This window comes from Salvia miltiorrhiza, unplaced genomic scaffold (assembly GCF_028751815.1).
Source record: "Salvia miltiorrhiza cultivar Shanhuang (shh) unplaced genomic scaffold, IMPLAD_Smil_shh fragScaff_scaffold_61, whole genome shotgun sequence".
In the NCBI taxonomy this organism is placed as follows: Eukaryota; Viridiplantae; Streptophyta; class Magnoliopsida; order Lamiales; family Lamiaceae; genus Salvia; species Salvia miltiorrhiza.
The window spans coordinates 30,310-45,246 of NW_026651474.1; the positions used below are offsets into that span (position 1 = coordinate 30,310).

A 14,937-nucleotide genomic window follows, 5' to 3' on the forward strand; every position below is an offset into this window, starting at 1 on the left:
CGGCGACGCCTTCCTCTGCGGTTGACGCTGCTTCTCTTCCAGCACAAGCCACGAGGCTCGAGCAGACCCACCGCCCGCGTCTCCTCCCCCGCGCTTCTCCTACGCCGGTACTTGTTTAGGATTTTGCTGTTATTTTCGAGAATACAGCCTATTTTTAGTGAATTTGGGCATATTTACAGTTTTTTTGGGAAAAAAGGATAACACAACGGTTCGGTTCGGTTACCGACCGAAACCGATCGGTTTCGGCCGGTTCGGTTTTGGTCGGTTTTCGGACAATAGGCGGTTCGGTTCGGCTCGTTCTCTGTGGAGGTCGGTTCGGTTTCGGTTTTCTCAAAAGGCATCGGTTCGGTTCGGTTTTGAACCGATGCTCACCCCTAATTGATATAGATTTATCCATCAAATGATAAATTTTCAAAATAAACGGATGGTAGGTTTTTTGGAGCAGTTTCAATAAATTAGGGCAAGAAAGCAAGAATCCGCGCGCGGGCAATCAGAATTGAGAAATGGCGGGAATCATTTCCCCCATTTTCCAACTCCCAAGAATTGCTCCTCCATTTAAATCCCACGCCGCTCTAACTCCAACCTTCATCTGCAAATTCTCCCTACTCCCAAATCGCAAAATCTCTTCGAATTCAATCGAAATGGCTCAGGCGGCGGAGAATCCCAACTACACCCCCGAAATCCAAGAACCCTCTCCCAAGATTCAGAAGATCCACGACCACAACGGCGTTTCCGACACTAAGCCTACTGCAATCGTGCCGTTTCTGCGGGTGAAAAGGCTCTCGGAGAAAGCCGTTTTGCCGTCTAGGGCTTCCCCTCTTTCAGCCGGCTACGATCTCTCAAGGTATATATATACATATACTTCCATTTCCTGCACCTGTTTTGGTTTTCTGAATTTTATATTCTCCTTCAATTCAATAGCGCCGTGGATACGAAAGTTCAGGCGAGAGGAAAAGCTCTGGTGCCAACGGATCTCAGCGTCGCTGTTCCCGAAGGAACGTATGGTCGAATTGGTAATTTTTTGCAAAATTGTCCATTTTTTTTGGATGAATAAATGCACAGCTGTAAGGAGATTTTGTCAACTGTAGCGCCGCGTTCTGGGCTGGCGTGGAAGCATTCGATTGATGTTGGGGCGGGGGTGGTGGACGCGGACTACCGGGGACCGGTCGGTGTGATCCTGTTCAACCATTCTGATGTTGATTTCGAAGTGAAGGCCGGAGATAGAATCGCGCAGTTGATCATTCAGAAGATTGTGACGCCGGAGGTGGCTGAGGTTGATGATCTTGATTCCACGGCTCGCGGCTCCGGCGGGTTTGGATCTACCGGAGTTTGAGTGTTTCACGTCTTTGCCAAGCTAATATTATAGGTTATGGTGAATGATGGGTTTTGGGTTTTCTGACTTGGTTCAGTCATTTTGTGGAACATGTGACTTGGAAATTATGATGAAGCAACGTTTGTGGATTGGTACATTTGTGACTATGTATTTTGTTGACATTCCTTTCTATTTAATTGATGTTGTGGAGGAATTAGATTACCGTGAATAACTCAATATACATTCCAAAAATAATTTACAAAGAGATTGACCAGCTTAAAAATAAACGAAAAAGTCATTCAACATTATATTAGTATTTGTTTGTTGCTCGAATTATTCTCAACTTCATTCTCCAAATTGTCGAATCAATGAATATGTAGTTATACTTTCAAATTCACCTCAAAAGTAATTACGATACTTGCACTAAGTGATGATTATATTAATTTTTTTTTGTTTACAAGTAGTAATAGTGTGTGTCTTTTTTTCCTTTATTCTCTATTGTTTTTTATTTTTCCCTGCATCTGATAGATAAAAATGTCATATTCTTTAAATTATATATTAAAAATACCATATTTTATAAATTTAAGTGTTTTATGCTCAAACTTAAGTGAATAATTTATTTTATCCTTTAATGTTAATAGTTTTACTTAGTTTTTTATAAAAGTCATTTGATCGATTTGATAGTTGTCAACCATAATTCCATAAATATATAGGAAAAATATGAAAAAATGAATGACATCCACCGATTAGATGAACTATTTTTGCTCTAAAATTGGTAGATTAATGGCTATTTTACAATATTAATAATATTTTTAAAAGAAATAGTTCGTTTTTCTATAATTATGATAGGAGAATATTTTAAAGTAGGTTACAAATAGGGAAAACATTTATGCAAATAAAGGGCAAAAAAGAGAAAAAAAAATGAAATTTAACGTTGGATACTGTCATGTTTCTTTTCACTAGTACGCCCGCTCATGCGATGCACGACCAACATTAAAATTGAATGATATTTTAAATAATTAAAATATACTACATATTAAACATAATTTAAATATGAATTAATGCAAACATGAATCTAAAATAATAGAAAATATCCACAACACAATTTCGATAAAAAAAGAAAACACGAATTTGAAAATATTTGAATTTTCAATTTTTGAAATACCAATTAATTAATTTTAATTGATAATGTGTGTGTGTGTGTGTGTATATATATATGGGGGGGGGGTAGGCTAGAATAAAAATACATTTTTTGTATAAAATAAAAACGCATTAAAATGTATGAATTTTATGTTGAACACGTATGAATTCATTGCATAAAGGTATGAATTACGAAAAATAAATTTTTTGCTACCTTTGGGATTCGAATTCAAGACCTGAATTCATCCAACAAGGTGATGAATTAACCGTAGATCTTAATGATCTAAGGGCTGAAAATGGTTCCTATTTTAAACAAAAAAATGTGTTTTTAATCAAATATCAAAAGCAATTATAAATGATAATTAATGAGTATCATATAATCTTTGGAGTAATATTCTAAGATGTACAAAACTATTTATTTGCATATAGTTTAATATATTTTTTGAATGCATATTTATATCATATTTGTGTGATCATTTTGTTTAAATACAAATTTTGAAATAAACATGACAACGATTATTTGAATAAACATGAATGAGAGATAAGAAACGTAAAGTTGTATTTGGAGAAATGAGAAAGGGGAGGAATGATAGAGGAAATATGATAGATGAGAGAGAAAAATAATAATTTTATGACTTTAATAACTTATTATGAAATTTTTGGTGGGAAAAAGTTACCGTTATACTCCTCTTTTATACTCCCTCCGTCCCACGACTCCTCTTTTATACACCCTCTGTCCCACGAAGCATGACACGTTTTTTAAAATGACAAAAAATTTACCCTTTATTCACATTTTCATTTTTCCACCTACCACACAAAATACCAATTTTTTAATTTTACGAGAAAAGTAAAAAGTGAAATAAACGCCGTCTGTGGGAATCGAACCCACGACCACATGGTTAAAAGCCATGCGCTCTACCAGCTGAGCTAAGACGGCTTACAGTAAATTTTTTTATTATTAATATATATCTCAAAGGGCTGTATAAATACCACCTTCAGTTGGGCTTGGGCGCGAACAATTTTTTGGTGTGATTCTTCTGAACACATAAATGTGCACAAAAAATTCTCTGTCAAATCGATACACAATTCTTAACTGACAATCTTAAGTTTTTATGGTATCAGAGCGATTTTCCGATGGATCTAAATTGTGAGAATGAGAGGAAACTGGCACATAACGAAATAGTAGCTCGTGATGGGAAATCGAACGGATGATGAACTGCAAAATCAGGTTGGAATTTGGAATGCAAACATCTCAGATCCAGAACCAAATTGATGATTATAAGAATCTTTAGGGATGGACTATCCTGGATCGGCGAACTTTACAGGTACGAATTTGTCAACTTAGAGTATATCGATGAAGAGTGCGCCAGCAGCTGAATCAAAATTAGCTTTCATTAATCGTAGAATTGGGATGCTTAATGCATCATCGACCTAGGGATCATTAAAAGAAGGTTGATTGCACTGTCATTGAAAGAATATTCACTTTAGCGCTATGAAAGGATGGACATTAAGAAAAGTTAGAAATGAACGATGACTTAGAGGATGTATATATCTGGTTCTACTTTAGAGGTACACAAAAGCACAACTAGGGGAAGTTTATTAGATGGAATTTTACTTAGGCATGTCTTGCAACAATTAGATCATGACTGTTGCCTACTTGTAACTGTAAGGTCTTAATTCCTCATTTCTAGGAACTGGTCTATGTTGATGGTGGTCTTGGTCACAAGAGCTCGTGCGAAAGGCATCATTGATGTCAAAATTCAATCTTGAAGCTTATTTAATCAACATAAATATGTTTTGGACACCTTGAATGATGTTGGGCTGGTGGGTTCATAGGTTGTACATCACTCCACTTCGTAAAGGTTTTAAGTTTACTGCTAGGTGTCGCACCTCTCACTGATCCAGATAATATTGAAGACTTGTTCACAGGCTTCTTTATTCGATTCTAACTTGGCTATATAGGGACACCGCACACATGTTTAACGTTTTAAAGTATCTCAAAGGGTCCTTCTTAAGGACTTTCATATTCTTCTCAACCAAATTTCAAAGTTCAAGGTTATGGTGATGCAGATTAGGCAGTATGTCTCGATAGCATGACGTGTTTTTTACTGGTAATTGCATTTATCTCGAGCACTTTCTGATTTCCTAGAAAACAAAGAAGCAGTCAAGGTTTTCTTTCTCTTTTGCCAAAGCTGAATATTGGGTTCTTAGAGGAACAGTTAGTAAGCTTTATTAGTGAACAAGCTACCTGTTATAGGATCTTTATATTCCTTTGCATCTTCTCATGAACTTTGGTGACCCAACCTTGCTTATAGTTGCAAATTCTGCACGAACACACTAATCATCTTGAAATTGATTGTCACCTCATGCATGAAAATACATGGTCTTATGATTCATGAATATATGGCGTCCAGACGGCAACTTACAGATTTATTCACCAAAATCCTCACAGGAATCAGTTCCAGTTTCTTCTTGCCAAGTTGGGCATGACAAACTTCTGTCGTTATCCACTTGAGGTGATACATTGTTCTTTATTGTTTTTTTATCAGTTTTACCAGAAAAAAAAAAAAAAAAATCTTGCTGTCAAATTACAACACAGTTCTTCATTGACAACCTGAGATTTTCTGAAATCTCATATAACATGAGATCACGGCTTGTTGAGTTTTCTGTTGCTGAGTGATGCAAAAGAGGTTGGCAACAAATTGATGCAATAACTGTGTATATACTTTCAAAACCCTGTTTTCAAGATTCACAACGAATCTGCATATAGCTACAAAATCAGTTATGGCTCAAACAATCAAGCGGAAACAGTTATAACTAAAAGGTCATTGGTTATCTCGTCAAGCAATCCATTCAGCATGTGTCTTTCTACATCTTTTACGACAGCTTCCATTTCAGGAAATATGGACATCATTCTGCTCCATTCAAAATCCCACATGCAGTTTACATCAGGATCCTCATTGTAAATGTCTTTGTTGAGCATTTTATGTAGTCCAGCTGCTACATCGCACTCATCACTCCCATTCATGCCATAGGACTTTAGTAATTCCAAATTTTTGCAGAGTTGCCTGACCAAGTCATCCAAGGACCTTAGTTTTATATTACTTATTGTAGTCTTCATGTAGGGATTATATGTGAATTCGTGCCGCCTTGCTTTTCTCTTCATTACTTCATTTGCAGAGTCTAACACAAGCTTCTTGCCTGACACTTCATTTTCATGATCGCCAGCATGAAGGAAACTGACAGGTATATTGAGCTTGAAGAGAGCCTCTGCCGTACTTAGGAACATCTGACTTTTTATGACTGTCTCCTTGAGGTTTTTCTCTGGTTCTGTCAGTTGCTCTTGTTTATTCAATGCTGGAAATTGCATGTATCCATGTTGAAGAAGCTCTAGTTCAGTGCTTTCTTTACGAGTGTCTGCAATATCCAATAGTTAATACCAAATTTATCAAACATTGCATCGCATCTTTGATCTAGAATTATATGATGTTGTGAAAACGATACAAGGAGGATGTAAGAAGAATGTGGTCTTAATGTGAAAATATTGACATTCAATGGGAAACTGTAGCTTGATAAATTAAAAGCTCACCTAAGCTTTGAACACCTTTGTTGAATTCTTCTTCATCCTTAAGTGCAGCAAGCTGTTCCTCCATCTGGAGATCATTTGATACATCTATAGAGTTGGAGACTATAGAGTCACCCTGCATAGCCAGTAAAGCTTTCCATAAGCTTTCCTGATGATAAACTTTAATTTAATACATTCAAAGTATAATGTGAGCTTACTTTGTTATTGAGATCGAGTTTGTTCTGCATGTTCTGATTTTGGAATTCATCTGCAAGAGTGCTGTTTAATATGATTGTCTTGTCATCTTTAGTTTCTAACTTTACTTCCAATGTCACTGGTTCAGTGACCATTTCTGATGCATTAGATGCACTGATGCCTTCTTTTCCTTCCTTGACCTTACAATTGCTGGGTTCCTCCATTTTTCTGGATCCGCGGTTTTTGTTTTGCATCTGCTGTTTCAGACCTTTCAACATGTTGTCTGGTCTTTTTGTGGATCTTGTAAGGCGATTACCAGTGGCATTTCTTCTAGTGAACAGTACTTCTATCTTTTCAGGAATCTCTCTTCTCTGAACTTTCCCGGTACCAGTTCTCTTCTGTGTGGCTGAGATCTCTATTGGCTTTGCTTCTGCTAGCAGTGGATTGCTACTTCCTTTTGCGATATCAATTTGTAGCTCTCTTTCAGTTTTGCATGAATCATGACTTTGTCTTTCTAACCTGGGACTTTGTTGATAGACTGCAGTCTTCTGCAAGTTATCAATTATGAGGGCAGCATCTTGATGTCGTCTGTTTACTGGGTCTCTCAAGGGAACTTTTTCAATCAGTTTAATGGATCTCCCATCACCAGGAGTGGATTTGTCACGTGATAACTTCTTCTGCAGATTCATGGCTGTAGTTCTCTTGATTTTTGGAGCATTTATGTGTTCCACTTGTTGGGCCTCATGGATTTTTGCCTGTTTCTGAAGCTGCTGAGGTTTATGGTCTACAACAGAACGATCAGGTCTTTTAGGCACCTGTTCTTGAAGGACTGCATGTTGATCCTGGACATTTTGTTGATTTTGTGCAACATAGTTGTTTGCATTCCTCTTTTCTAGCGAATTTGCACGGAACTCTTGCTCAATCCTATTGCTTGTTTTGTCTTCTGCTTTGAGCATTATGCTGCTTTGTGCCCTTTTCTGCAGCTCAGTATTCAAGACTAGCATTTTTCCTTCTCCCTCAACGGCTTTGCTCTGTTTATCCTCTCCATGAGTTTGTTTCCTCGTGCTGTCTTTAAAGCTTGTGAGTCCATTGACATGATTCATGTGATTTTGTTGTTTCTTCATCACGATGTTTGCTGGTTTCAGCTCCGGCGCTGCCTCCATGCCAACTGCTTGCATTTTCAAATCTTTCTGCGGCTGGTTCCTCTCGGAGTTTACAATTTTAGAGCCGCCATCCAGTGTTTCCTGGCTCTTTTCAGGTTTGATTTGTTGCTTGGATTCTCTTCTTGGCAGGGAATTGTTGGTTGAATTCAACTTCGTGTTGGTGCTAAGATCAGATCCATTCCTACTCTCTCTAGTCAAAGGTTTTTTCTGCTTAGCACTTTCGCTTGAAACTTTCCCTTGCTTCAAACCCTTCCCCTTTGAATCATTTTTCCCGCCTATCAAGCCCTCCTTCAGAGGAATTTCTTCAAGCCCCATAAGTTTAGCTATGACATTTGAAATCCTTCCCTTCTCTTGAGTGGACTTTGATGAGCTTAGGTTATTATGAGGGGAGAGACTGAAATCTTGGACATAGCTATTAGACCGCCTATGAGGAACCAGCTGCGAGTTGCTGATAATAGGTTGTTCCGAAGTTTCATGTTTATATGGTAGGGCTAGTTGTTGCCGTCTTGTTGCACCTTGGACAGCTCGGGGGTTCCCAGAGGTTTTATCAAAGGAGAATCTAGGCCTATCCAGTTTCCACTGCTCGACTCTTTTCTCATTGTCATCTTCATCATCCTCATCCTCCTCCAGTAACTTTATACGACCTTTCCTCTGTGACCCGTTCGTGTATTCTGAAGCGTCCTGTAAGTTCACGAGCATCCTCAGGGACTCTTCCAAATCAATGGCACCTTTCAACAATTCTCTCCCAATTTCTATCGAGTTTCTGTCCAAGTTAAGGCCGTTGGAGCAGGCACTTAGAATCTGGTTTAGCTTGTGAACCCCTTTTGATATTTCATTGACATGGATGTGAGAGCCTGTGGGAAACTGAGCCGCTGAGCTGTGATTGTAGAAGCTGGTAGTCTCCATTTTCCTGGAGTTTGGCGATCTTCGACCAAAACGGTTGAAGAAATTTACTAGTGGATTACTGCTGGAACCGCCAATGCTACTGAGATTTCCACTATTCTCAAAGGCAAAAGCTATGGCCATGGACAGATCCCTGACTTGCCTTGAGCTTTGCCCGCCCTCGTAGAGAACGAGCTGGCTTGCAGTTTCTTTCGTATTGACTGATCTGCTGCCTCCCGTGGACCTTCTGCTAGTGTTTCCTGTCATAGAACCAGTCTGCAGGAATAGCTATCAGACCACTTGTTTCTGCTCAATCACTTAAAAAAGACCATTAACACTTACGGAATCTAGGACATTCATTTGTCGTGTGCCTCTCGATGTCTGCCCGGCACTTCCACGTGTAACTGTTGGTTCAGAGATTCATGAGATGTTAAAGGTAAAAGGTCAACAACTATAGGGATTCCACATGCAAAATCACCATAGATCACAAGCATTTGACTGTGTGTTTGCGCCTCAACTTTTGAGGGCAAATTCATGTGATTCGTGTTTGATCCTTTGGGGTAGATGATTCCTAGTAGAATATACATGAATAAGTGCAGAACATTCTTGGTCAGATTATATGCTTTTTTCAATCACTATTACACTTGTTTTTTGGTGCTTTTAGGTAACTGATTCTTGATATATGATTTGGCCATTAAGAGTCTGAGACATATTGGAACTTTATAGTGAAGGTTGTGGTTCGAACTGAATGTCTAGCATGTTTTCTATATTTGAAACAAGTATGGAATCATCAAAATATTTAGGGGGCGTTTGGCTAAACTTATTTTAAAGAACTTATAAGATGTGCCAAGAGCTTATAAGTTGTCAAATTGTTTGGGTAATTGAGCTTATAAGTTAAAGAGTGAATTGTGAGGTAGATAGAGAAAATCCTAGTTAGAGAGAGAAAGTTGTCGAGAGATGAAATTGGAAATATATATGATGAAAATAACAAACCATAGTTCAGTTTTTTTTTTTTTTTTTTTTTTTTTTTTTTTTTTTTTTTGTAAAATGGTTGTTGCTAACAAGAAAACGAGAAAATAAGTTGTGGTTGAAGAACTTATTTTACCGAACACTTTGAAAGAGATTATAAACTCCTAAACAACTTATAAGCTGTTTTAAAGAGCTTATAAGCTCGCCAAACTCCCTCTTAGTAATATAGCCTAGATGATATTGGATTTCTTCAAGGTGAAGCATACTTTACAGAAATCAATCTGAGTAGAATCATTTGATCTATGCAATTGGAACCAGAGGAGCCAGCTGCCTCTTGCATCTTGATTGAGAGAGAGAAGAATAGGACCAACTATTTAGACAATTATGACTTGCATTGCAAAGTAAAATAGCTATCATAATGCTCTGGTTCGTAATGTTGCCTCGAGCTATATGAGAGAAACAGCATATTATCCTCAAGAAAATGTTAATCCTTTATATCTGAATTCTCCAAATCTTATTATGCAATTTCTTAAGAGTCAAATCATATTACAGGCTCTGAACATGCATGCTAAGATGAGAAACATTCTTTTCTTGCAGAGGAAAAGAGAATTTCACCTCTAGATGCTTGGCTCGACTGTCTACTCGAATTCTGTGTGGCAGCCATCCTTTCCTTCCGCTGCCGAAGATCATTGAGCAGCTTCTGTGCAAAATCTGGTCTCGTCGTCATGTTGCTCGTTCGAAAAAGAAAAAAAAATAACAAAAAAAAGATCTAGGTGTTTCTGCAAACGAGTTGTTTAAAATTTTTAGTGTTTCTGCAAATGAGTTGTGCCTATTCTTTGGTGAGAAGGTTGTGTCAGTGCTTGGTGAGATGTAATGTAGGTGGAGGATGCAATCAAATTTGTATTTTCTGTTTTCTCATTTTATTTGTTTGGGTTACGTGTGATTTGTTGAAGGTTGATGTAAACATTATGAGTTGCTCTTGGTGGAGACTTGGAATAATTTGCTTCCATTCCACTCCAAGCAATGGAGAGCTGCAGCTTTAGGTTTATGGCTTCTAAATTAAGATTTCTTCTCTCAAATCTCTTCATTTCTCGCTCGGAATATCCGAGTGACGCTTTGTTTTTAGACTCTTACTTTTTTTTTTTGATCGGTCAAAGTCATGTTAGATGTTAGTAGTTAGTTCCCCATCCACTCCAAGAACCACCTTATCTCTCCATTCACCAAACTCCACCTTATATCTCCAATCACCAATTCGTTCCCAAGAGGGATCGAACCCGGGTCACTTCACTTAAGTGAGGACCCGGTGGCCAGTGGGCTAAGCCCCCTGGTTTTTTTTAGACTCTTACTAGTACAACCATCCGTGCGATGCATGGCGAAATTGAAATTAAATGATATATTTAAATAAATAAATATAAATATAAAACAGAAATAAAATATAATAAATATAAAATATGATTTAGAAATAAAATACTAATCTTTATTCAATAAAATTTTGAATTTAAAAACGTAATTTTCGATTATGTATAAAGAGTATGATAATTATAGTTATTAAATTATTTGAAAATGAAAATTAATATTACACATTATCATTATAAAGTATTTCACATAATAATAATAAATAAATATTTTCATACACATATAAATAAAAAAATTACTATAAAATTTTAACAAAGAAAAAGAAAATAAAATATTTTAAATTTTTAATAATTTATTAATTTTAAATTCATTTTTGATAATTTTTATATCATATTAAAGATCTTCTAACAATCTTAAACTTAAGATCCACATCGAATATTGTTTTATAAATTAAATTTGACAATGTTTAGAAAAGAATTAAAATTATAAAAAAAGAGAAAAAAATAGTAAAAAAATTGATGGGCGAAGAGAGAGAAAAAATGAAGAGAAAAAATGGAGGGAGAAAACTCCTCTTTTAAATATTATATAGATTATATATATATATATATATATATATATTGATGTTATATTTTTTATATAAACAAAAGAAAATAAAATTGAGAAAAAAAATAAATTAAAGCAAATTAAAAAATAATATATAAAACGAAATATAGCAAATGAAAAAAACCAAATAAAGCCAAAAGATAACAGATAATGTATGAAAAATAATAGGAGAGAGAAAAAAATTGGTTTGATACTTTTAATTTTTATAACTTTTTTATTTTAACTCTATTTTTAACATAATATATATCAAATTAAAACTTGTTTTATGATCTTTAATTTAACATGCATATTGAATATTTTATCATTATTCACAATATATAGATTTTAGAAAGAAAAAGAAAATAAAAAGAAAAAGAAAAGAAACGGTAAAAATTGAGGGACAAAATAATTTTCTTTCAATGGGCTAAAAATATTACTAAATTGTATTTGGATTGGATTGAGTGTCCCAAAATATAGGCACTATTGTAGACTTTGTAGTTGAAACGAAGAAACCGATTTTTTAAAATTTGGTGGTAAAATATACTCTCTCTGTCCATGAAAAAATGCCCTGTTTACCTTTTTGTACATTAATACCCTTTACTTTTCAATTTATTTACAACTTATGCCATTAATAAATCCACACCTTTATTTAATCTATGCAATTAACCCACGCCTAATCAATCATATTTCCCCCAAAATTAAATTACTCTTTCTCTGAACTCAAACAAGTGGAAGAAATACACACAAACCCTCCAAATTGTATCTCCAATTGTATCTACAGCCCGATTTAATGGCTTTTGGGCTATGTGTGTTTGTTGATTAGCTCAATGGAATAATAAATATGTTCTGAAAATTAACTCGACTTCACGTGTGAATTCCGCACTACAAGAAAATGAGTTTTTACCCACACATAATATAATGTGTGGTAGTTTAGCCACACATAATTTCAAAATGTGTAGGTAATTCACACAAAAAATTTTCATTAGTTATTGACATTTAAAATGTGTGGCAAAAATATTTTCGTCACATTTATTATTTTACGGTTATTTTTAAGTTTTATTTATGTATAATATTAACCACACATAATTCTAAATTATGTATGCGTGGGTAATGAATTTTTATCATTATTTATTCTTGAAATGTAAGAAACGTGGGAAAATATTTTTAGCAACATTTATATTTTGGCTTTAATTAATTATTTATGTAAATCTTAATTGATGTTTTACCCACACATAATTACCCACACATATTTTGAAAAATGTGTAGGTGAAACAATTTGAAACTTTCAATTAATTATTGACATTTAAAATGTGTAGCAGAAAATTTATTTGTACAATTATTATATGGCGGTAATTATTTTTTAAGTTTTATTTTATTTAATAAAGTTTATTTTTATATTTGGTGTGCACCTCTATTATTTTTTTTAAACCACACATAATATATGTGTGGATAATAATTTTTATATTTATATTTTGACAAATTAAAGTAAATTTAATTTTATTTTTATATATTAGTGCCAACTAATCAATTGATTTCTCTACAATTATACAATAAAACAAAAATTAAATAGTCTTTAACATTAAAATAGGCATATATAAAAAAACAAGAATGAATATGTTAAAAAAAACACAAGAATTAAAATAGGCATAAAAATTAAATACTAGTCTTCAACATTAAAATCGAACTCAATAAAGAATATTATTGTTTAAACTCTCAACAACTAAAAGATAAGAAAATATTAACAAATTAATCAATGTCATTAGAACTACCCCTATTGTAATTTTTACCCCACTCAAAACAACTTTATCAGCTTTCTTAGTATCCGTGCCGGCACCCAAATGGGGCACTTTTTCGTGGACGGAGGGAGTAGCTGTTAAACTGATATTTTATACTCCCTCTGTCCCAGCTGAAATGTCTTGTTTTCCTTTTTGGGTTGTCCCACTTGAAATGTCCTGTTTTCTTTTTTGGCAATACACTCTCTCTCTGTACTTAATATTTAAATAATTTTCACCAACCCACTTTATCTACTTTATACACATTTCTTAATCTCCGTGCCGAAAAGAAATAAGGCATTTCAGCTGGGACGGAGGGAGTATATTATATAGATATAGATTGTTATGTCTCCTTCTATGAGAGAATTTCACATTTTCTTATTTTTTTATTTTCACTCTAATATTATCATGAGATTTTGGTGTAATAATATTATTTCTCTTTGAAGTGAAAATGAAAAATAAAAAATAGTGGAATTTATTTTTATAAAAAATGAAGTAAAAGAAATGAATGAGGGAAAATCTTTTTTATCTTTCATTTTCTAGCGATAAATTTATAATCAAAGTGAATGCGCACTATGAGGGTAAATGTTTTCTTAATTTTAAATTGTCGTTGCTTTATAATTTAGTGAGCTAATCTCCAATGTGCTCGGACTAAATATTTTTTGGGTAAATGTCACTTTCTGTCCCATCATTTGATCGAATTATTGATTATGTCCCAACTTTCTGTAATATCTAATTGGTACACAGCCTATCAATACTTTTTTAATTGTATCCCGTAAAAATTTTCCGACGCCCGAGAGTTGATGTGGAACGCCGGAGTTTCATTACATGGAATTATAAAAAAAAATAAAAAAAGTAAAAACACGTAATTCATATTCGAAATCCTGGAAGCCCTCTTCACCGAGGTCATGTCCACCTCCATCACTTCTAACCTTACCCGATATACCGTGAATCCCATTTCCATATACCCGCCTTCCACCACCTCCATCTCCTTCACTCGTTTCTCCTCATCCTCCACTGTGAATTTCTCCTTGTACGACTTCAATCCGCCCTCCATCCCTGCTTAATTCATATCATATCTCATCGATTCCATCAGATCGATACAAAATAAATTAAGGATCCAATTGAATTTGGAATGTACCTGGAGCGAAAAACAGCTCTAGAACTGTTTCGGCGCCGCCGTCGCCTTGGACGACGTCGATCTTGCTGATAAGGCTGGGGAGCGCTTCTTCCATGATTTTCGCAAGCTGGAGAGTGTCGTACAGCTTCCACGCTTCGCTTGCTGGTACGTTCACCGTTTTCTCGTTGGAGATTGTTCCGGACATCATTCTAATTCTTCTTTTTCTTCCTGCTTGCTGCAACGACGGCAGAGGAGGAGGAGTAGATGTGAAGCAAAATAGAAACAGAGAATTTGTGGCTTGGTTAACCTCGCTAGGTCGCGCTCCAGTTCGCGACACAATTTGCGGCTTGGCTGTAGAAATCCTTGACTGGAATGATTTGGGACCCAATTGAAATCGTCAATGACTTTTGCTGCTTGGCGGTAGAAAATATCGTTGGCTTGGAATGCTTCGATTTGAGATCGACTGGAATGCTTCGTCGACGCCTTGGAATGCTTCGTCTAGATCGATTTCACCTAAGTTTTTCAATTTTGGATCGACTGGAATGATTTGGGATTTTGGTTTGAATTTCACCTAAATTCTTCAATTTGTTCTTTCGACCCATTCATTTTTATTTTTTTACCCGAGTTTGATTCAGATTTGACCCATTCATTTTTATTCATAAGAACATTAATTTTATTCTTAAACACGATTAATTTTATTTAGAATAATAGCCACTTAGTATTGAAATCATGTAAGGTTTGGTAAAAGATAAGAAAAATACAACTATAAACATGAAAGTAGAAATGACTTAAAATCATGCCAAGTTAAAACTGAAGAGTTCAAGAATTTAGTTAAAAATCCTTAATGAAATTCTCCTAAATTTTCAAGATATTCGTGCGAT

The 14,937-nt window shown here is 35.2% G+C and overlaps 3 protein-coding genes, 1 long non-coding RNA gene and 1 other non-coding gene across 8 annotated transcripts; 2 read left to right on the forward strand and 3 right to left on the reverse strand.

The window, feature by feature from the left end:
* Nucleotides 1-413: 413 nt before the first annotated feature.
* On the forward strand, nucleotides 414-1,526 carry LOC131003044 (deoxyuridine 5'-triphosphate nucleotidohydrolase-like). The gene is made up of 3 exons (XM_057929510.1): nucleotides 414-844; nucleotides 922-1,013; nucleotides 1,089-1,526. Exons 1-3 carry the CDS (start codon nucleotides 504-506, stop codon nucleotides 1,331-1,333), a joined length of 678 nt encoding a protein of 225 aa, XP_057785493.1. The 5' UTR covers nucleotides 414-503; the 3' UTR covers nucleotides 1,334-1,526.
* Nucleotides 1,527-3,316: 1,790 nt separating this feature from the next.
* TRNAK-UUU (transfer RNA lysine (anticodon UUU)) lies at nucleotides 3,317-3,389 on the reverse strand. Its single transcript has one exon. It is a non-coding gene; the product is annotated as a tRNA-Lys (tRNA).
* Nucleotides 3,390-3,465: 76 nt separating this feature from the next.
* Nucleotides 3,466-10,305, forward strand: LOC131003047 (uncharacterized). 4 transcript variants are annotated; one of them, XR_009094518.1, is made up of 6 exons: nucleotides 3,466-3,777; nucleotides 4,905-4,968; nucleotides 5,681-5,768; nucleotides 6,571-8,693; nucleotides 8,922-8,988; nucleotides 9,824-10,305. It is a non-coding gene; the product is annotated as an uncharacterized LOC131003047 (long non-coding RNA). The 4 variants fall into 4 exon arrangements; XR_009094517.1 differs by lacking the exon at nucleotides 8,922-8,988 and having other exon boundaries at nucleotides 3,477-3,777; nucleotides 6,571-7,470; XR_009094519.1 differs by lacking the exons at nucleotides 6,571-8,693; nucleotides 8,922-8,988.
* Nucleotides 5,155-9,977, reverse strand: LOC131003046 (uncharacterized). The gene is made up of 5 exons (XM_057929511.1): nucleotides 9,842-9,977; nucleotides 8,600-8,661; nucleotides 6,236-8,533; nucleotides 6,042-6,153; nucleotides 5,155-5,869 (listed from the first exon to the last, which is right to left on the reverse strand). The coding sequence occupies exons 1-5, from the start codon at nucleotides 9,951-9,953 to the stop codon at nucleotides 5,250-5,252; spliced, it is 3,204 nt and encodes a 1,067-aa protein (XP_057785494.1). The 5' UTR covers nucleotides 9,954-9,977; the 3' UTR covers nucleotides 5,155-5,249.
* A 3,215-nt stretch (nucleotides 10,306-13,520) lies between the features above and the next one.
* LOC131003065 (norbelladine synthase-like) lies at nucleotides 13,521-14,638 on the reverse strand. Its single transcript, XM_057929542.1, has 2 exons — nucleotides 14,078-14,638; nucleotides 13,521-13,995 (listed from the first exon to the last, which is right to left on the reverse strand). Exons 1-2 carry the CDS (start codon nucleotides 14,262-14,264, stop codon nucleotides 13,688-13,690), a joined length of 495 nt encoding a protein of 164 aa, XP_057785525.1. The 5' UTR covers nucleotides 14,265-14,638; the 3' UTR covers nucleotides 13,521-13,687.
* Nucleotides 14,639-14,937: the final 299 nt, after the last annotated feature.